Genomic DNA, 22,913 nt, shown 5'->3' on the forward strand with positions numbered 1-22,913 from the left:
AGTCTCACTTGAGTTCTTCCTTTTTCTCTCCGTTCCTTTTTTTGGTTGCAGCTCGTTTTAGGTCTTCAGTGGTATAAATTCAGCCGGGCGAGTGTAGCTCCTGGGCACTAGTGTGTTTAGTCATTAGTGGGTTTGATTGGTGGCAGTCTCTGGCCTCCATTATGGATTTAACCCTCCCGCAGTTCTCATCCACCGGAGTGATAAAGCGCATCCTCCCTGCAGAGAACACAGCCGCAGAACATCAAGGCAAACATTTGCCGGGTCCGTCCTCCAGGGTCCGTTCTGCTTTAATATGCACACTTGTTGTTGTGATGGTGTTGTGTGGTGGCTCTAACTTCTGACCAACCGTCTGGCAACTGAGGACATTTGGAACCTAAGAAAGCGAGCGTGCCCTGAAAGCATTAGCAGCAGCGCATTAACAAGAGCTTAGAGCAACAGCGTTCACCAATCAGAGTCTTTTCCTGAGAGAAGACTTTCACACATGGTCTTCTCTCCTCTCCTAATCCCGGCCAACAATTCTTTGTCTCCGTTTCTGTGAACAGCGTGAATAGCAGAGGCTGACCTTTTGAGACAGCAGGGACATGACTGGATCCCATGCTTCTTTGTAATCAGACACCAATCGCTGCCATCACAGTAATGATGTTTCTATTTTGACCGGACCCATTTGACAGCTGTTTATAGATGAGGATCGCTTAGCCAAAAGCATGATTGTTATTCTGGATAATATCCATCAAAAAAAAAAATTATAAGCACTGTTTTCACTCCCGCAGTTCTACAGCGGGGGGTGTTGTGCCGATTCTGTCGGCGAAGCGGGAGTCAGATTCAGCAGAGAGTCGCATTCGGCACAACAGGGCAGCGCGATGGCACCTCGCGGTCCGCGGTGTTAGTTGTAAGCGCTCGCGCTAGGAGCAAAATACGACAGAAAACACAGAGGGAGCTGCAGAACTATGTATGGGACTAGAATATGAGCACGAGGAGATAAAAGAGAAACAGGAGATACAGTATGTGAGAACCTTTACTTGTGAGTAGCTCATACACGAACACGCAAATCTCTCTCTCTGTGTCTCTCTCTCTTTCTCTCGCACGTGAACTCCTCCACGTTTGACTTGCAGCACTGTGTGCAGCTGTTCTTAAAAATCAATTTAATTAAATAATAGTTCTATGCTTCTATGTTAATAAACATAATTCATCATACATCATTCAAACAGCTCGAAAACAGCCAGTTTATGGGGCGGGTCGGGTCATATTTTTTGGGCCTTTTACTACCCTGTACTACTATATACTCCTTTTACTTCCTATACTGCAATATACTAATGTATAACACAATTTACTGTTATTAGGATATAAAGAGTATTTCAAGACACAGAACAAACTTTATAGAATCTTGTTTTAAAACCATTTCTGAAGTATAACACGACTTGATTAATAGACAATCTTTCATTTATTCACTGTTGAAATTGACTGTTTTTTTTTTATCAAGCATTTTTAAAGGCTTCCTGATTTAACTTTTTTGAATTTCTGTATGGCTTGTAGTGAACTTATATTTTATTTTATAAATGATTTGATTACGAATAATTACTTGATTCTAAATAATGAATATGAAGATTTCAATTTCAAATTTCTTTCCAAACGACACATCAGTCACGTGAGTCCTCAGATGAAGCTCCTCTTTTATTGGATGTTGCAGAAATCCCACAGAGACTGAACCTCAGAGACTCAGAGGTTGTTTTCTGTTCATTTTCATGCCGTGTTTCTACTCAGGACTGTTTGACAGGGCCATGAATACACACCTAGTGTGGTGCTGACAGTCCTCAGATAGTATGTGTATAGGAGAAGTAGCAGGTGGGGAGGCTCCTGTCTGAAAATGATGTGGTCATGCTGAGGTCAAAAGATATATCACTGGACTATACTACAGACCCAGTAGCTATCTTTAGATCTGCAGTTCTTTAAAGGTGGAGATGGAGAAATGGTCACTGGAGAGAAGAGCAGCAGTCAGTGCTTCTCCAGCAGTGTGAGGTCTAAATGAAATTGATTTCTGGCGCTATAGTACTAGTTAAACTGTGGCAGTGTTTCTCAGCAGAATGGTCTGGAATGGAGCTTCTACATCCCACACCTTGAGACCTAGGAATCATTCTCCAGCCACGTCATATCACATGCTTTTACACCGTTTCCATCCTCGAATCTCATGAGGCCGGTGTCTTAAAATATACGTTGTTTTTGATCGCCTACTCCAGCCACGCATTTCTTTAGGCAGTATCATTATTGACTGTGTGTAGAGAGCATTGCTGGAGAGCTGCTCGAGCTGCTGAAGGTTTTTTTAAGGAGATACTGAAAGAGGTGGACACACTGGGGGGGAAACAACAATGCATTGTTTCATTAAAGAGGCTATCAGAGCAGGATTGTGAGTGAAGCACTAAAATATTGATGTTCTTGTTAAAGTGACAGATTGATGACTGTTTATTAATGGGTTAAAGAATACCTTTATTTCTCAAACATAAAAAATAATCAGTTATATTGCAGATTAGTGTTTTGGGTCGTTTTCACACCAGCACTATTTGGTCCGGTTAAAACAGATTCTGGTTCGTTTGTGAAAATGGTCATCACACTCAGCGCGGATCAAAACAACCAGACCGTACCTGCTAGTTGAGTTGATCTCGGTCTGGTCCCTCCGGAGCAGTTTGCTTGTGGTGAGAACGTGATTGGGCTGCAATGATTGAATTTCATATCTAAAAAAACTTCTAGACATTTAAATGCCTTTTAAATCTCATGTTTAGCTGTTTCTATCGTCTTTAGAGATGGATAATCATTATTTGCCGGCCTAGAATGTGATCCAGTCTCGATCCGTCCCAGCTATCAAATATACTCCTTTTATTTGAGCTAAACTGCTGATAAGGTGAAGTTTAATCTGATATATTAGCCAGATAATGCTAATTATCACAGCTATAAGCAAACACTGCTCCATGCTGTTTATATACAGATACGGATATATGCTCTTATCACTATATTTACTTTCTTACTACCTGCTTTTGGATAACTTTATGCCAAGCAGTTCAGCTTGGTTTGATGGCTTGTGATCATCCAGCTTCCTAGTGATTATATTCCAGAGGTTTTCAATTTGGTAAAATCAAAGAAACTCATCATTTTTAAGTGGTCTCTTATTTTTTCAGAGCTGTATGTTGAGTTTACTTGGACTTTGAGTTGATTTTTGTGTGGCTTAACAATTCAAAATAGGCTCTTTTTGCAGCTTAGTTTTTAGAATTGGGACAGTATGGATGTAAATGATAAATTGTATCTAAATTTAAACCTGTTTCTGTCTTTTCAGAGCTATACACTTTTTGTTATGCCTCAGTGCCACTAAAACGCCAATACAGGTATCAGTACTATTGTCCAGAGCCACGCCAGCGAGCATGTTCTTATGTGTGGTATGGCTTGTAGGAATGGCAGCCGTCAGTTCACAATTGATTTACCCATATATTTAGCACAGTAAAGCCCGTCTGGCATCACCCACATATGCTGCTAATGCACCTACTTGGCCCCTCGTATTTTCCTTTTCATGGAAGACTGTAAATAATGCTCCAGTACGCTGTCACATATCCGCATGCTCGCTCGTCATACTGAAAACATGCATGTGCTTGGTGGAGCGACGAGTGTGTGCTGGAATGTTCATGTAATGTAAAGCGTGGTACCTGCTGGTTAATGCATGCATCCCTGTAAATTGCTGCTCGTGTGCTTGTAGCTGTGGCTCATGCAGTGCAATTCTCTGCTGAGGTATTTTAAGTAGGCAGCACCACTGTGCGTGTGTGCGAGCAGCAGCAGCATTGGACTGACCTTATTTGTTCACCTCATTGTACGCTGCACTTGGATTGGTTTGGCTTCCATCCTACACATTCATTTACACATTGCTGGGTAAAGGTTGTGCATGATAGCGCAGGAGTTTTTTTATATATATATATATAGAGAGAGATTTTACAGCTGCTGACCCACTTGTTATAAACGTGATCCTCTGCAGTAGTTTTATAAGATGCTGCATTTAGTAATTGCTATCTTTTTTTATGTATATATAATTTTATTTTATTTTATTTATTTTTTTTCATTTTCTTCCCAATTTACAAGGCCAATTACCCAACCCACTCATTAGGACTCCCTCTATCACTAGTGATGCCCCAACACCAGGAAGTTGAAGACTAGCACATGCCTCCTCCCATACATGTGAAGTTAGTCACCGCCTCTTTTTTTCGAGCTGCTGCTGATGCAGCATTGCCGAGTGGTATCACAGTGCACTCGGAGGAAAGAGCAGCGACTCGGTTCTGATACATCAGCTCACAGATGCCTTGTGCTTATCAACATCACCCTAGGAGTGATGTGTGGAGAGAGCGCCATCTACCCACCCAGAGAGATGAGAGATTCTGTCAACAACAAATTGTACTTTTATTAAATTTTCTTAGGTTCTAAATTGTCTCACTGCTTAACCCCCCATTCCCCTATACACTCCTAACCTTTTGCCCCTCACCCTTATCTCTCACATCTCTCCTTTGTTTAACATAAGTTGATAGAGACACCCCCAATGATGACACCCTTCACATACTCCTCCATAAACCCTTACCCTTTCTCCCCCTGCTGTATTCAAAGCAGTTTCTCCTGTATGTAAAGTCCTGCTAAAATGTCTAAGTAGCTCAGTCTAGTTGAGTTCAGCTCAGTTCAGTCGAGCTTAGTCTAGTTGAGTTCAGCTCAGTTCAGTCGAGCTTAGTCTAGTTGAGTCTAGCTCAGTCGAGGTAGTTCAGTTCAGTTGAGCTCAGTCTAGTTCAGTCTCAGCTAGAGAGTCTCACACAGACAGTAACAGACAGACAAGTCACATGGACTAGTCAGGCGGACACAGAGGGAGCAACGACCAACTAAGCTGTGCCCGTGTAGATTTTCTGTCTGCACGAGAATAAACTCAAGTCATCTCTCAAGCTGTCTCCTGATTCCTGATTCTGACTCCTGAATCCTGATTCCTGAAAGCCGAATTTCTAACAGAGAGCAAGGCTAATTGTGCTCTCTCAGAGCTCCTATAGCCGATGGCAAGCTACATGAACAGGATTCGAACCGGCGATCTCCTGATCATAGTGGCTGCAATCATAGATCATAGAGTCATAACCCCTGTTTCATGATGCATATCATATTGCAGACTTCTTATTCCTGCCTATACTCGATCCTAATAAATATATAATCAAATATTGGTTTGGAAATAATGGTCAAACATAACCTTTAAACAGTCTGATGCTGATTTTAAAATGAAGCACTTTGCTGTGTATCGATCGTGGTATTTTTTCTGTGGTACTTCTACAGTTCTCATGGGAAGACTGGAAAAGATGAATTACACATGACCTCACATTCGGTGGTGAAAGAATTGTGGTCTTTTTCACTGGAGACTGTTCTGAAGCTTTTGATATATTCATCAAGCCCTGCTTTAAACAGTGTGTGTCTCCTGTCCTGAGGATAGTGAAACAATTCACTCGGAAAGAAGATGAATTCAGAAAATGTCAGAAAGATGAAAGACATTACTCACACTCTCACTTTCCCTGTCCCTCAGTTCCTTCACCCATGAAATACCCAAAACTGCTGAAATGTGAACGGAGCCTTTACCTCCCCTGAACCTGCAGGTGAATGAGAAACGCTTTAAACTTTAGAGTTTTTTTATTTCTATTATCATTGTTATTGTTATTATTATTATTTTGGCATTTAGCTGAAGCTCTTTGCATAAGGAGTTCACAGATGCCATTTGTGAGGACAGTCCTCTGGGAACTCTCAGATCAAAGAGCCCCGCTCAGGAGCAGGAGGCCAGCAGCCGGATATTATCAGCGGAGATTAAACCTGGGCATGCAGTAGCTTAGAACCGGGCTCTCTGAGAGCTGGACTTTTGCTGCCTTCAAGTCATCTAGGAAATATCGTATTTATGAGATGAGTGCACATGAATGCCATCAGAAACTCATATTTACCAGTGGAAGGCTGGGATTTTTTGATGAGTTTGGGGGCGCGTCAATAATTTAACAGTAACTTTGGTCTGTGTTTTTAATGGCCTACTCTCATACACATCTTAAAAATCTAATAATAATACAAAATTCTCATACTTTATTCTTGGAATTTCTTGGCTGTATATGTATATACGTATATCTGCCAATACCGATGTATACACACATATATATACCTTGTATTCAAACTGCTGAGAACTTTTTCTTTATTGTGTTTTTTTTTTTTTTTTTTTTTAACAATTTTCTATTTTATAGGCCCTCACGTAGGCTGGTTGTAGCTTTTAATCCTTTTTTTTAATGAACAGGTTAAATAAAACAATAGATCTATTAAAACTAATGAAAGTAAATTAAATGAGCTTAAATCAATGGAGTTCATAGTTGGGTGGCCAGTGTTGGCCTGTTAGTTAGTAGTAGTGTGAAAACTACTTTTTTTCAAGTATCTTTTTGAAATATCTAAATACCTTGGCACTACCCCTACCCCTTCCTTTTGAGTGTATCCCTTCCCTTGGAACAGAGTTACAAGGGCAAGGGGTGAAATTCTCCCCCTAAAAATTGGGACAATGAATTAATATTATTATTATAAGGGGTAGGCCCAAGGGGTGAAATGAGATTAGGCCTTAGCCCACACTTTGCATAAAGCATGGTGCAGACATGTTCATGTTTATCTGCTCCAGAGTGGCCTTTATTTATAGATACTACTTTTCTACAGGATCTAGACAAGCTTGTTTTTTGTAGCAATGGGTGAAAAGTAGTTGATCCACAAACATTTGGACGAACAGTGTTAAATTTTGTTTATTATTGTGGAAATTGTGCAGAAAGTATCATGCCATTTATAATTTTGCCGTTCCGCCCACTGTCAGTGTTTGCTATGATCAGCGGCTGACTGAACAACAGCTTTGAAGCCTTTCATTCAACTACAGTCCTGCTCTTAATTGCGCCGTGTCACAGCTGCAGAGTGTTTTGCAGGGCGCTACAGTCAGTCAGCTGCATCTGAACAGCTCTTGAAGCATCTACACAAACGCCCACTCTAGCACGTCATGAAAATATCTGCGTGGATGTTTGTTTGTTTGTTTGGGTTTTTTGTTTGCTTTTTGATTGTTTCTCCCTCCATTGACTTTTTTTTTCTTGATCACATCTACGGATAGCTTTACGTTTATGTAACAAGCTTTCGAAGATCCCGCTCCCACCACGTCGGATAACTGCAGAAATAATGGTGTTGTCAGCATCGCAAGCGTCCCTCTGTTTTTCCTGAGCAGCTAATTGCCCTGCACACGTGAGAATGCGAGCGGGCCGATCTGCTCGACACGACAATAGCACCTCAGCACCAGCAAACAGTCCACCCACATGTTCTGTGGTAGGCATCAATATAGCATTGAGGCTGGCTGTGTCTCTGCCCAAACACTGGGCTCCCAGCCAGAGGATAAGTCATGTTTTCGAATGTTCTCATACAGTACATTAATGTGCTCGGGGTGTTCTTCAAAGTCCGTGTCCATTAGAAAGACAGTGAATGAGCCCGGCCTTATTTGAGTGGCGTCATTTAGTGTTCTCCCTGTCAGGCTGTGAACAGGGAATTCTACATGCTAATTGAGTTTTAGTTAGGATGCAGAATCTTAAGCGTGAGAGCGAGCGTCAGTCAATAGTACATAAGGGTATATTTGGGTCTCAGTATATTCATGTTAAAATAGGACTGCAACGCATGGACAAAATAGCATGTTCCAGGAATTATTCAGTTCACCAGAAAAATGGGTTAAACCCCAGTCATATACAGTAGTGCTGGGCGGTTATGGCCTAAAAAAATTCGATTTTTGATTAGAATTGATTTTTTCCCTCCTTACTAAAAAATCAATCTGCAGATGACAAAGAAATGGTTCAACACTAGGTTTACTAGGTTTACCTGTAAAAAAAATAATAAAACTATCTGTTTGGTGTTCAGAGGCTTTGGGTTAAGTCGACTCATTGAGTGAATCAAAACAATGTTGAACAAGCCCATGCGTTCATATCACGTGTTGGTCTCATGTACACACACCGCGGACAAACTCAGACACTGACTGACACTGGAGTGTACTTTAGAATGCGGGTTTGTGTCTGAAAATTGAGAAATAACACACTAAACGAGTCACAGAAGAAACTTTGATGTAGAGATTATTATCGTTTTCCACCATTAATCACGAATCCTTACCGCAAAGCGATGGCGCTGCAGTTTTTAGAAGCGGTAGGATTTATTTTGAGGTAAATATATACTTTGTTCCACCGGGTGTTTGTGTCGAAAGTGCTGAAACTGTCCTGGACTGAGCGGAATTAAAATATGTGCGCGTTGGTCTGCGGGAGGCGCCGGTAAACAGGGGAGACGGATAAACACTTCAGAAATGAGTAGCGTTTTTGGATATTCTAGATTAAAAAGATAAAATGTCTGTATATAAAATCGCGAAAAAAACGAATTATTCGTGAAAATCGCCTAGCACTTATATACAGTATATAATGTGTTCTGAACTACACACTCCTGTATAATAGATACTACAGTGATTAATGCACTCTCGAGTAGTTTTTCTAGTCATAATACATGCAAACTAGCATGTACTGGCAGTTAGTAAGTCATGAATAAATTACTACACTTACCAGTCTATGACTATACCAGTCCCGCTTAAAACTACACTTTTAATCAAATACAATATGAACAGCTGATTTTACTCTACATTTTATTCAAATTTTCTCCCCATTTTTGCTATGCCAATTACTCCACCCACTCCCAGACACATGTAAAGTCAGCCACTGCTTCTTTTGAACTGCTGCGGGTATAGCATTACCAGCCAGTGCACGTGGAGAAAAGTGCAGTGACCCTGCTCTGAGAGAGCAAGGCCTATTGTGCTCTCTCTGACTCTGGCTGCTAATGGCAAGCAGCATGATCAGGATGCGAACCGGCAATCCTCAGATCATAGTAGCCGAGCTTTAGGTTGCTTGACCACTCAGAGCCCCCGATTTTATGCCACGCTTATGCTTTTCCCTACATGGCTCTTCTAGTGATATTAACAGACAAAAGCTCTATTCATACGGGATTCATTTTTCAGGGCGACGTCTGTAAAAAAACATTTCACACTACTACTTGGTGATAAAACTCTTACATGCAGACTGCAATTGAGAAAAAATGTTCATGACCAGTGAGTTTTTAGGCTTTCTCCGTCACATGACATCGCGTTCAGTAGCTCCTCCATTTCCACTCGCTGTTCTGTTTACGTGGATCTCCGTGGAAACGCACGCCCAAAGTGTAATTATGGTGCGTGGCAGTAAACAAATAGCTATTTCAGTTAAACGCAAGGTGATGAAATTTAGAGAAGTAAGTCCGGATTGGATTAAAATTAGCGGAGGACCACAGAGTTCAGCGAAAAACAGTAGATAATTTAGCCTGCAATTTTCTCAGAGGACGTCTGAGAAAAACACATACATGGTGATTCTAGACGGGAATAAAATCACAGAGGACCTCTCTATAAAAGAGAAAATTAGCCCAAGACCCTCTAAGAACTAAACCTGTCCGGATAGGGCTAAATATGTTACTGAAAGATCTGTTCTGGAATGGTCAGATCTTTGTGTTCATAAAAATAACATCAGGAATGGCCTGAATGGTGAACAAAATAAAACATCTACATCTAAATTTACTCTGATCAAATTAAAGAGATGATTTCCTGTTTACTCAGTGTGATACTATAGTGTGGACATTTACTAATGTTCCAAAATTTGCAGGTAATGTTCATTAGTCATTGTAACAATTGCCATAATTTCATTCTAGATGCATCAGAACCCAGAGAAGTCAACACCTCTTCTGGTCATGGATAAATTAATAAAAAAATAAAGAAAGAATAGAACCATTAAGTGGTATTTGTGAATTATGAATAACTTTTGATTTGTAGTGCATGACAAAAGTTTGCCATGGTAGTTCAGTGCCCATGTGATGATAAACACTGCATTTAAAGATTTTTCATTATTCCAAGAACTGTCAGAACATATTCATGCAGTACTTTTATAAGGATGTATCAGCCTACAGATCTTTAGCTCAGGCAGTCTTGCTGAAGATATAAGACAATATTTCAGCTTGAAATACTGTTTGAATAAGGTATGATATATGTGGAAGCCAATCAAAAGAAAAAACATTTACATCACACTCATACAGACTAGTGGATATAGTTTTAGACAAAAAAAGTATACAAAATGAGCCCTTTATTATTGTTGATATCGTCAGGTTTATATTGTGGAGAGATGATGGCAGTAACTGAGTTAGTGTGAGTTTGTTTGGTGTAAAGTAGTTCGTGCTCGCTGCCGGAGGAGATGGCAGGCACGACGTCAGGCGAGATGGCCCTCGGAGCCCCTCTGTCTCTGCAGTAGAGGAACAGATGGACAAGATGATGCATTGAAGCCACTGGCCCAGTGATCACGTTAAGGCATATTGTTTGGCATGTGACTGTGCTGTCTTAACCAGACCGCACCAGACTATCACAGACTAACACACACTGCTGAGTAGAGGTGTAAGAGTGTAATATCAGTATATCGAAGTATTGCGAAGTATGTTACGTTTTGCAATACTGTATAGATTCTGAAATCACAGTATTGATTTTTAATTAAAGGTTTGTGTTGCGTTATAATTGGTGACATAATATTTCATGTTATTTTTTTTTAACCCCTGACAATTAGACGTCACTGTTCTGATTGGGTTAAATGTAAACTTTTCTTTTATTTGGATTTTATACATAGTATACTCTATAAAGGTGATTTTCATCCCAAACAGAAAAATCACAATATACTAGTGCATTTCAAAAAATAAGAATATCATTGAAAAGTTTATTTTCAGTAATTCAGTTAAAAAATGTAAAACTCATATATTGTATAGATGTATTACACACAGATTTATCTGTTCAGATCTATTTTAAGCATTTATTTATTTTATTGTTGATGATTATGGCTTACAGCCAATAAAAAAAAAATTAAAAATCAGTGTCTCAGAAAATTAGAAAATTATATGACACCAGTTATTACTTTTTGTCAGTGTGGGCAGTGTGCCAAATCCTGCTGGAAAATGAAATCCACATCTCCAAAGAAATTGTCAGCAAAGGAAAGCATGAAGTGCTGTAAGATTTTCAGGGAAAACACTTTTCTGCACTGACTTTGGACTCCATATAACACAGTGGATCAACACCAACAGATGACATGACTCTCCAAACCATCACTGATCATCAATAAATTTTACATTTCATTTGTAAAGCAAGGGAGCAGAGTCTGGAGAAAGAGTGGAGAGACACACAGTCCAAACTGCTTGATGTCTGGTGTGAAGTTTCCACAATCCGTGATTTTTGGAGAGACATGTCATCTGCTTGTGTTGATCCACTGTGTTTTATAATCAAGTCCAAAGTCAGTGCAGTTTTGTTTTCCCAGAAAAACTTACAGCACTTCATGCTTTCCTCTGCTGAGAACAACTTTTATAGATATGCAGATTTCATTTTCCAGCAGGACTTGGCACACTGCCCACACTGGCAAAAGTACCAATTGATCTTATATAATATTCAAAATTTCTGAGACTCTGATTTTATTTATTTATTTTTTTTTTTTTTTTTTTGCTGTAAACCATAATCATCAACAATAAAAGAAATAGATGCTTAAAACACTCACTCTGTGTTTAATACATCTATAGGAGTTTAACATTTTGAACTGAATTACTGAAATACAGCAACTTTTCAATGATATTCTAATGAGATGCACTAGTATTGCCTTACTTGCAGTATCACATTGTATCACCAGGTTTTTGCCAATACTCAGCCGTACTGGTGAGCAGTCAAATGTCTTGGATTGTCGGTGTTAGTGTTACTGTTACTGTGGTGGTGAGAGCTTTTTAGAATATGAATAGGGCAGTGCAAATTGATTGGCATGTAAAGTCTGTTCATTACACAGGTAGTCTGAAATGGGGTCGCACGCACTCCTTCCGCTAGCGATGATTCACTTAATTATATGGCACCTTCTCCAGTAACATCTTATTTCATCATTGTCTGCTGTGCGGAATGGACTCCTCTGGCTGTGCTCACCAAGGTCGCGCAGATATCGAAATTACAGCAGTGCCACTTAAATGCCATGGTCTTTTGTCCAGAGGCTTTATATCCTCCCTGGGTTCTGCGATTTGCATGTTGCTTCAATTAAATTAGAGTTGATTATTCACTGGGAGTTGTGATGTGATCTCTCTCTCTTTCTCCCCCAGCTGTGATCCCGCAGTAGATTTTCATAGATCAAGGCAAATTTGCGGCTTTAATTCTGCATCCAAATGGGTACTGAATGGTCCCCTGATGAGCCAAATTGGATTCACCATCTTCGCTCCCCTGCTACATCCTCACGCCGAACGTTAATACCCTCTATCCAATAGAACAATGAGCTGAGCCTGTCCCATAATGCGCGAGAGCTTCCCTCCAAAACCACTCCCCATATGATGGCAGGCATTTGCCTACTGTAATAAAACTGCAGACTGGAGCGCGTCCAATCGTTCACAGATTTGCTCCCCCTTTACAGTTCAAAGAGACATTTACTGCATTTTTTTTCCCCTTTTTTTTTTCTTCTCTCCAATTCCCTTGAAAGCCTAGCATGCGCTCCAGCCCACTTGCATATCCTCTCCAATATGACAGCTCATCTTTCTATTGGTGGCCTGCATGCTTTTAGTTCAGCCTCAGCCCTCTCAATAAAGACTTGTCGCACAGTTTCACACAACCGGTCAGACTGGACTGGATGACCGAAGTTGTCAATTTGCTGTTGTGTCAAATAGGCACGAGGCCAGTGTGAGCTTTATCGCCTTTACTCATGGAATATAACTCTGTAATTCAGCAGCTCAGCTTTGCATTGGAATAATTCGACCTATCTGTCATAGCCCAACCATCATTTACCTCGTTGTAGTCTCTTAATTGAATTGCATACATATGAAGAATTAGCGAGAACGCTCCTGAATTATTGATTTTAATGAGAAGCGAAAGGCTGTGAGGTGTTGCATTACATTGTATTATGTATTATGTACTCTGTTCTCTATTACAGTAATGCTCTTTGTGTTTTTAATTGTCTGATTCAGTTTCAGAAAGGTATTTGCTAGTTGTGGCCTTGATGAGAAATTTGTGTCTGACTTCAAACAGGTTTCAGAGAACAGGAGGAAGACGTAAGTGTGTTTGCAAGTGTGTGTGTGCTCTAATTGAATCATAACCATTGGTTGTTAATTTAATAATACCGAAAATATTCACTCACTAATATCTAATCTAAGAGCTGCTGTTCTGACTTTGTCTTGAGCATGGTCTTGTTTAACATCCCTCAGGGATTTTCACACCACAGATACTTTTATCGTATGAGCCAAAAAAAAGTCCCCACCAAAGAAAGGTCACACACTCTAATATTTCGTAAAATCGCCTTTAGCTTTAATTGCAGCATGTATTCACTGTGGCATTGTTTTAATAAGCTTCTGCAATGTCACAAGATTTATTTCAATCCAGTGTTGCATCAGTTTTTACCAAGATCTTGCAGCAGCATTGATGATGGTACAGTTTGACCATTGCACAAAGCCTTCTCTATACAGCACATCCCATTCCCATTCAGATTCTTAAAGAGGTTAAGGTCTGGAGTCTGTGGGGAACAATCCATGTGTAAAAAGGATGATCTCATGCTCCCTGAACCACTCTTTCACAATTCCAGTCCCATGAAACCTGGTATTGTCATCTTGGAATATGCTTGTGACATCAGGGAAGAAAAATATATATTCAGGTAGTCAGCTGCTTATCAGCTCTTTGGCTCTTTTTTCGCACTACAACTGTATACTCTTGCCACTTTTCAACTCTTTTTTTTTTGTTTGTTTATTCTGCTACAACTGTACACTCTCACCACTTTTCAATTCTTTGGCCCGTTTTCTGCTCGACAACTGTACACTCTCACCACTTTTCAATTCTTTGGCCCGTTTTCTGCTCGACAACTGTACACTCTCGCTGCTTACCAAATCTTTGGCTCGTTTTCCTGCTACAACTGTACTCGCTCGCCACTTACCAACTCATTGACTCGTTTTCTGTGCTATAACCAACTGTTCACTCACCGCTCTTTGGCTTGTTTTCTTGGCTACAAATGCACAGCAGCTGGTAGAGCAATGGAGACTTTAGAAGCACGTGCTCTCTCTTTCTCTCTCAGACTGAACATAACCTGGAATCGTATTCATCCGCTCTGAAAGGAGACCGCATCACACCCGCTCATTTTAAAAAGATTCTTCCGCACACTCTGTGCAATTACCCATTCTCACCAGAGAGGGCCCTAGAACATCAGCTTTAAGTTCTTGACTCCAAAGGAAAACCAGTGAAAAACATGCGTAGCCCACGGTAGAACTAGAAGCTATTGGTTCTTCTGTGTTTATCAGTCTAAGAACTCTTTGCAGTATATTTATCAAGAGGTTGTTGTAGTTTTAATCCATAACCTGAAACATAAACAACATTTTCTGAATTTTATTGTGGATTAACCACGTACTTTGTGTGCATTCACCATTGTTTCTGAAGCATGGTCTTCAGCCCCCCTCCCACTGCAGACTTTAATCAGGGTGGTGGTGGTCAGCTTGATCACAGGAGCTGTGTAGTGTTAGTGTTTGGAATAAAAACGAAGAAACAGTTGCCACTGAACATTGGGTTCCTCTAAAAGGGGAGGGTCCTTCTCCTACCTCCCACTCCCAGTATCTCTCTCTCTCTTTCTCTCTCTCTCAATTCTGTTACCTCTCTCCCTCTCTTCCCCTCTCTCTCTCTCTCTCTCTCAAACCAAACTCCCAGTCACTGGTGTGAGGCTTCCAGGGGAACTGTGTGGATGCGATGCTGCTGGAGCTTTGAAGGGAGGGAGGAGACGCCTCAGAAACAGAGAGAGAGAGTGTGTGTGTGCGTGCTTGAGCGAGTGTGTGTGTGTATGCACGATCTCGCTCACACGTTCTGTCCGCTCACACGTTTCGTCCGCCGTTCCTCAGCTGGCTTTCTGCGCTCTCTTTATCCCTCTCTGGTGCACTCTTTTATTTATTTTTTTCTTCACTCGCTCATTCACTCTCTCTTTTTTTACTCGCGGTCTGTCTTGCAGGCACTCTTTCTTCCTCTTTTTCTCTCTGGGCAGCAGCAGCAGCAGTCGGGACAGGTGGCTTTTTTTTTTCTCCCTCTTTCCTTCTTCTCGACCGTGTGTGCGTGCTCTTAAGCAGAGGAGATGATCGGTGTAAACAGCGTTCAGGGCACCGGGAAGGTCCGCTGCATGCGGGCCGGGGGCTCAGTCAAGTACGGCAGGGAGGAGTCGGTCAGGCGGCAGCCCCAGCACCGCTCCAAGTCCCTTAAAATGTCCAATTCTACTGAATTCAGCCAGCCCAAGAAGGACAAGGTAAAGAGACACTTTACAGTCTCCGGCTCTGGCTTTGGATGCTGTTGGTGTTTGTTGATGAGGATGTTTCTAATATGGTTGTTATTGTTTTTGTTGTGCTGTCCATCATATATATATGATATATATGAGAGAGAGAGAGAGAGATTTTAATACATTATTAAATTAAATATTCTACTTTGACCAGACTGTTTCTATACTATAAAGTGTGTACCCAGGGCTCCACAGAAAGGCTGAAGCCTCAGTAAGGCAGTAAATCGCCACTTGTTAGTTGGAATGCTGCTCGCTCTCACTGGTGTTCAGTGGTGTAATGCCTGCGGCACTCAGCCCACTAATTTCACTTTGAACTAAGATGCTGCATCTCCCTCTAGCTGGGAAGCTTTCTTGTGTTCTCAGCTTCTCTGAGTGAATTCCTCATTCTGATTGACTCCTCATTCCTCATCTCCTCAAGATAACACGGCTTTTCAATTTGATGGATGGCTCAATGATTCCTGATCCACTTCACCTATCTATCTATTAGTCTATCTATATGTCTTTATATCTGTCTAAAGCTAGAGCTGTGCGATTTTGCATGATCTGCAAGAACGGACATTGCGATAATTTTGTTTGCAATCTATATATTGCGATATCAAAAAATGATAAAATATTTTCACATAGTTTTAACAGAATTTAACGATCCAACATGTCATTTTAGCAATAATGCACTGTATTTATGTCCAATATTGAATAAAATTAATGATATTTGTCCCTAATTGTGATATAATCTTATATTTGTATATTTCTTATTTCATGAGAAATGTTCCAAACAGCAAAAAAAAGTTGGTCTCTATGTGTTTAATTCATTTGTCTCACATGGCAAAAAAAGTGCACATCCTGCACTTTAAACACTGCACATACCCACATTGAGATGACAATGCTAAAATGACATATATATTAAAATCACTTTTTTGATAATAATAATAATAATAAATAACGAGTTGATAAGTCACCTTGCCCTTAGCGCTCACTCTTTTTCACTCTTGTCTTTCTAATATTTTTTCCTTCTTTCTTGCCATCCATCTTATTACCCCTTCATCCCCCTTCTTTTTCCCCCTCCTTCTTCTCCTGTGATTTGATTGACGTTGACATCGAACACATGTAATTTCAATAACGTCACACACTCACTCACCTGTTCCCCACTCAACCTTGGTCTGCAGTGGCTCTTGGAGACACCCCCGCTTGCCATTAGTGGGCAATTAAAGTTAATGTGTCTGGTCTTCTGCACCTATAGTCCGGAGACGAGGACTGGAGGTGCTTAAAATACACCTGATGGAAGGATTGTATGTGTGTGTGTAGGCGTGTGTACAGATGCATGAGCGTGTGGATGCACCTTTTTTTGTGCAAACCTTTTTTTATTATTATTATTATTTGCTGGTTTGTCTTGTATACTGGAATGTGGTTGGTGGTTTGCTGAGTGTTTGTATTTCTGTGTGTGAATATAAAGTTTTAATACTTACAGTATTAGCATTACAGTTAATAGAATTGAGTATTTTTTTCTTTGTGATTCATGCATGTGTGCTGGACTGCTCACACTGTTATTATTAGTATCTTATGTGTAACAATCGTTTGGGATTCTGTTCTAGTGTAAATTCTAACACTCGTTCATATTACCTCTTCTGTGAGACAATCGTATGTAGAGTCATTGGTTCTTTGTTTTGTAAGATTTTAAGTATTTTTTTTTCTGATGGATTTTGGGATGTACTGACCGTTGTCTCTTTTCTTGGTGTGAATGTTTTTGATACTTGATTCTTGAACTTTCGTGCTGCATTGCATTTTCTCGTATTTATTATATATAAATAGGTATTCATAGTGGAGTGCTGCCTATGTGCGTCACGCAGGATTTTCTTCCTCAGGCTAGAATGCATCTGCCTCGTCTTTCAGTGCTAATGGTGACCAGAGGAGGGGGCTAAACATGCACTAGTGGACGCTACACATCCGCACTGACTGTGCAGATCTTTTGCTATTTACACTTTTCTCAAAAAGCCCTTGTATCATCACCATTATTTGTAAATTAAATAAAAAGCCCTTTTTTGTTCCAAAAGAACCTTTTAACATGTTTTAATTGAACTATCTTAATTTTAAAGGGTGTAATAAAATATATTATCTATGGATAATTTAAGTTTGTATTTATTATTACTGCATTATTTTCTGCAAGACGCAAGTGTCCAGGGCATGACTGCATCTTGACCTGAATAACATCACATAATCTATTGTTTTGCTATGATATTAAAGCAGCATTACACAAGTTCTTACATTTTTTGTTTTTACTCCTTGACTCCACCTACAGTTAGGAAGTAAAACTTGTGCTTTGAGCCACTTGGACCTTTGCCAGAACTGTCACAAAAAGAATAAGGTGGATTTTACACGTACTATATGTGACTTGCACATTTCTTGCAGCAAAGTTATACAGTGCAGTTAGGAGTAGAAACAATGCTATTCAGGCCAGTGGAGCATTACAAACAATTTTAAAGCTGATATGAGTTGAATGCTGCTTAGTGCTGTTTTAACAACTGTGTGGTAATTATTACTATGTCCCAAGTCATCTGTTGTTTTGCGTTGTTTCATTTAAATTTAAAATACTTTAATTTACCCAAAAATACTCAGTGCGCCTTTTAATCCAGTGCTTCTTATGTATGAATTTTTCCAGTCAGGTGGTAAAGAGCAGTAAAACAACTCTGCTAAAGTACAGCATCATACAGGAGTTTTAGTTTAGTTCTCCAGCACCAGGGCTGGAGTATCATTAGCATTAGCTGCTAACTAACCGCTATTTCTCTGTTCAGAGGTGTGTATTATCTGCCTTTTGCCTGCTGCTAACCCCAGTTAGCGCTGCTGTAGCGCTTAGCCGCTAATGCTCCAGTCTTAGTTCTGTAAAAAATCAGAAATCTAAGCTTACTATAAATAAATGGAAGTGCTTTACTCACCCAAATAAACAGTTTTCAGGAGAGCAATATGTGCAGATTAGCATTTAGCGCTCGTTTGACTTTAAAAGAAAGTATTTTTATTTCAGCTTTGTTTGCTTAGCTTAGCTTTACTTAAGTTAGTTGGCTACCCCTCCACTACCACCCAGTGGTGAGTGAGACCTGCTGAATTAGAAGTTTCTTATAGTGTCTCTTAAGACACGCTCTATAATCTGGTGTATTATGTATGAAAATAGAACAGAAAATAGATGTTCATTGATAGTGAGTCTTAAATTCAGTATTTAAAAAAATTATGCCATCTTTCTATGTTGTACTTATTGTGATAAAATATAATCAAACAGATTTGTATCTCATACATCATCTGCACATTTAGAACACAGAACAAAATAATGGTAGAAAATGTATTTGAGTTAATGGGTTAATTATGGAGACCCATAAGCTGTGTGTAGTAAACGCACAGTAGCACTGCTTTATTAACAAATGCGATGATGGAGAAGAAGCTAATGAAGTAGCTTGTAAATATGACCTTTTTCTGTCATTTATTGATGTCAGTCTTTTATTCTTTTTCTTTTATAGTTGAGTGAAAAAAAATCATTCCCTACTTAAATATTGGCTTTTTTTCTCCATATTTCTTTACCCTTAAGGTAAAGAACTTTGGAAGGTCAGTCACAGGCCTCTGGCAGGTGATAATATCCACGCCAGTACTGCTTTGAGACTCTGTGGGATGCAGTGATAAGTTACAGATATGGAGTGCAGTTCTGAAATCTGCTGCTAGCAAACCTGGTCCTTTTTTCACCTCTGTGCTCATCTAGAGCTTATTTGATTTATTTACAGCAAATCCTAAATGCAGCTTTGAAGCGCTTACCTCTTTTATAATCTTTTAAAAGCTCCAGAAATAAATGGAGAGTTCTGTTATATAGCAGGAAAATATATAGCAAGTTACTTAAACCTTTTGGTAATAATCAATAAAGGCATTATACCTTAGTTTAGCATTAAATAAATAAAAATTCATAGAACTCATGTTAATGTGTAATATGATCTGACTCCTCAATATTAATAATGCACTACACATATTCAGTCTGAAGCAAAACCACTGATGTATAGCACTGGCGCAAAAAGGGGGTATGCAGCCTATGGGGCGCTGCACTAGACGGGGCGCCAAATACATTTGCGGAGCGTAGTGGGAAAGTAATGACAGGACTCTGACGATTTTAACACGCATCTACCAACCCCCCACCCCCACCCCTCCCCCCCCGACGATTTTCAAACGTGTCTCTCCCCCCGGGGGCGCAGATACTACGTTTGCATGCACCCCAAAAATTATGTAGTTGCGCCTCTGATATATAGTACAAGTCAAATGTTTGGACACGCCTTTTAATCCAGCTGGGTTTTTTTTTTTTTTTATATTTAATTTTTTTCTGCATTGTAGATTAATACTAAGTCATCTAAACTCTGAAGAGACACATATGGAATTATTTAGTAAACAAAACAGTGTTAAACCAACCAAAATGTCTTGTGTTGTGAAGAGGCACACTTGAATAGACAGTGAATAGCCATATTTGAGTAATGTTTTAATCCATATTATGGCAAGAACTACTTAAATAAGTAAAGGAAAATAAAAAACTAAGAAATGAAGCTCGGTCAATACGTAACATTTTTATAACTTTGACCAGGGTTCGTCGGGTCATGAAAAACCTGGAAAAGTCATGGAATTTCAATATAGCAATTTCCAGGCCTGGATAAGTTTTGAAAAAATAAAAAATACCCAGAACATTTTGGAAATGTCATGGAAATTTGGTCAAACTTTGTGTTTCAGTTTATTGATGGAGAAAATCATTTTTGAGCTAACAAATACGTCAGCTCAGAGTTAAATTCAGTAATTTAGCAATACACAATGGAGCTCTCAGGATCTGACACACATTTTCTTATTAAAGACTGTGTGTCAATATTTTATCATTTATTCATCCTAGACTTACTAATCAGTTTTGATTATAGTTTTATTTGATTTTTGGTTTTATCATCCATGTCTGCACTTATGTTTTAAAAATCATACGGTCATGAAAATATACCTTGAAGGCATGGAAAAGTCATGAAAGAATCAGTGAACTAAGAAATGTATTGGTTAAAAAGTGAATGATCCCTGTTTGACAATGTCCTCAAGTGCAGTGCACAGGCTTCTGATGAAACTGGCTCTCATTAGGACTACAGGAAAAAGGAATGGAAAAACAACAGTTCATTAGAGTTACCAGCGTCAGAACCTACAAGTTAACAGCACCCCAGATAAGAGCACCCTAATGGGTTGTTTGACGTTTTTAAGTTATTACAAGATTCCTTGTGTGTTCCTTTACAGTCTGGATGCCTTTAGTATTAATTTATAATATATAACAAAAAATAAAAACACTGAATCAGAAGATGTGTCCACAATTTGACTGGTACAATATGATGTAGCTGTTACGTACTCCTTCGCATCAGATGGCAAAAAAAAAAAACGAAGAATTCAGAGGAGGGAAAGGGATTGGCCAATCATGATTGAAAATAAAGTAGGTGAGGAAAGCTGTGAGACAACACGCTGCACATCACGCTTCACGGCTGCAGTGTTTGACCAGTAACTGTTGATGGCAGGGGTAGGAAACATATGCAGCGTCTCACCACACCACTGAAACTGAATCATCTTAGGATTCTTAAGCAATTGTTCAAACGGATGAATTAAAGTGTTACATGCTATTTGCCCTCTAGTGAATCATAAAACACTGCATATCTCATGAGCAGCCTGTATGAAAGATGGGACTGCAGAGCTGGGGAGCCAGTAAGATGAGGAGTTTGTACTGGAAAGCTGTGTGGAATGTCATACTAATTTCTTTCTCGCTTTTTTCTCTCTTTTTCTGCAGGCTTTGTACAACTCAATCAAGAACGAGAAGCTGGAATGGGCAATGTATGTACTTCTGCTTTAATCTTATTCTTATCCACTGCAAGGTTTAATTAATGCATGTTTTCTCATTCGCATATCCGTTTAACCCTTTCAGGCCCACACAGAATATTTATTTCAAAATCAGTCAGATTTACTGACATGGTTACAAACCATTAAACTAAAGCAGGTTTGTGTTGTGATTTTTTTTAAAGGCACAGGTTCAAATGTTATTTTAGTGTCATGTGTTAAAATATTCTGAAGTAAGTATATAAAAAAAAAATAATAATAAAAAAAATGTCCACTTGGCCGATGTAGTCAAAACATCAGCAATAGCAGGGCCAGACCCTGTTTTTTAAATGAACTACAGTAATTACATCACATCCTGTGTGGGCATTCTTATCTGACATTCTTATGTAGAAAACCTTCATAAAAAAAAAGGTTAAATGCAATGGCAAATGAGAAAAAAAGGAAGAAGAAAGAAAGTAACCACCATGCCTCAAAGGGTTAAGTGTACCTTCAGTTATAGGACATTCTGAATGGCTTATATTTCAGCCTATATTCTATTTTAAGTGCATTTATGAATGAATGAAGTCTAAATAAACATGTTTTAAAAAAAGATTTAATTTTTTTTCTCTAAAAGAAAGAATAACAGATTTCTCCCGAAAGGCAGATATTGTAGATACATTTTTTTTTGAAGGGACCATGAAGTAAAGCAGAAATGTCTATTAACAATTGATGAATTAAGTTGATATTAAGGTTTTTTATAAGTAAAATTCATTTTTAAATGTTCTAAAAATGTTTTTTACCAATGGAGATCATGAAGAGCCTTTAACAGGCAGAGATTCATTTAATGGATAAAGTTTCTTTTAGTTCTGCTGTCCTGCAAAATTGATCTTCAAAATGACTGCTTAACATTCATTGGAATTAAATGTAAAACATAAGACATTTTTAAAGCATTTTTATTTGTCGAAAAAGCATGACATTTAGAAACAATTTAAAGAACAACAGCCAGATAAAATTATGTCAGAAAATCCAAAATTTAACTAACAAAAATGGAGATACAGTGTTCGCTTGACGGCGACGGGTATTATAAAGCTTAACTTTACCTAAAAAGCCTGTTTATGTATTTGTGCTGTATTTATGCTGTAACATATGGCATGCTTTAATTATTTCAGTTTTTTTTTGTGACTGTGGAGTTAATTGAGTTGTCTGTGACAGATGAACTATCAAATTTATAGCTGTGGGTAGAAATGTAAAGTAGTTTAGTGATGCTGAAAAGAAAATATTTCAATTATATGCTGATTAAACCACACACAAATAAGCTGTACACTCACAACACTCGAGCACTTGAGCAGGAAAAGCAGATAACAATGAAGGAATCTGAATCATTTGTGCTCTATACCAATTACGATAGAGTGAAAAAATTAAGCCAAAAAGGCCTAAAACATCCTCTCAAATTTCTAGTCAAGCTGAAAAGACTTCAGTGCTGTTGAGGAAAATGATAATAATTATAAACTGATTAAAACATGAGCAAATCAGCTGTACACAACTCTTCAGCTCTTCAGAATTACCGCTCCAAAATGAGCCTTTGCACTGATGCTGCAGAAGAGTCACTTGTGGGTCCCTTAAGAACCCTTAAACGAATAGTTAGTTTAA

The 22,913-nt window shown here is 39.1% G+C and overlaps 1 protein-coding gene across 4 annotated transcripts in view; it reads left to right on the forward strand.

Annotated features, from left to right (window-relative positions):
- The window catches only part of psd3l (pleckstrin and Sec7 domain containing 3, like), a 194,619-nt gene that overhangs the window by 122,275 nt on the left and 49,431 nt on the right, over window positions 1-22,913 (forward strand). For all 4 annotated transcript variants that reach the window (XM_022681270.2, XM_022681271.2, XM_022681272.2 and 1 more), the window contains one exon: window positions 21,238-21,281. In XM_022681270.2, the coding sequence (XP_022536991.2) occupies window positions 21,238-21,281 (44 nt within the window). The remainder of the gene's footprint in view (window positions 1-21,237; window positions 21,282-22,913) is intronic.

The sequence above is a fragment of the Astyanax mexicanus genome, chromosome 20, assembly GCF_023375975.1.
Source record: "Astyanax mexicanus isolate ESR-SI-001 chromosome 20, AstMex3_surface, whole genome shotgun sequence".
Taxonomy (NCBI): domain Eukaryota; kingdom Metazoa; phylum Chordata; class Actinopteri; order Characiformes; family Acestrorhamphidae; genus Astyanax; species Astyanax mexicanus.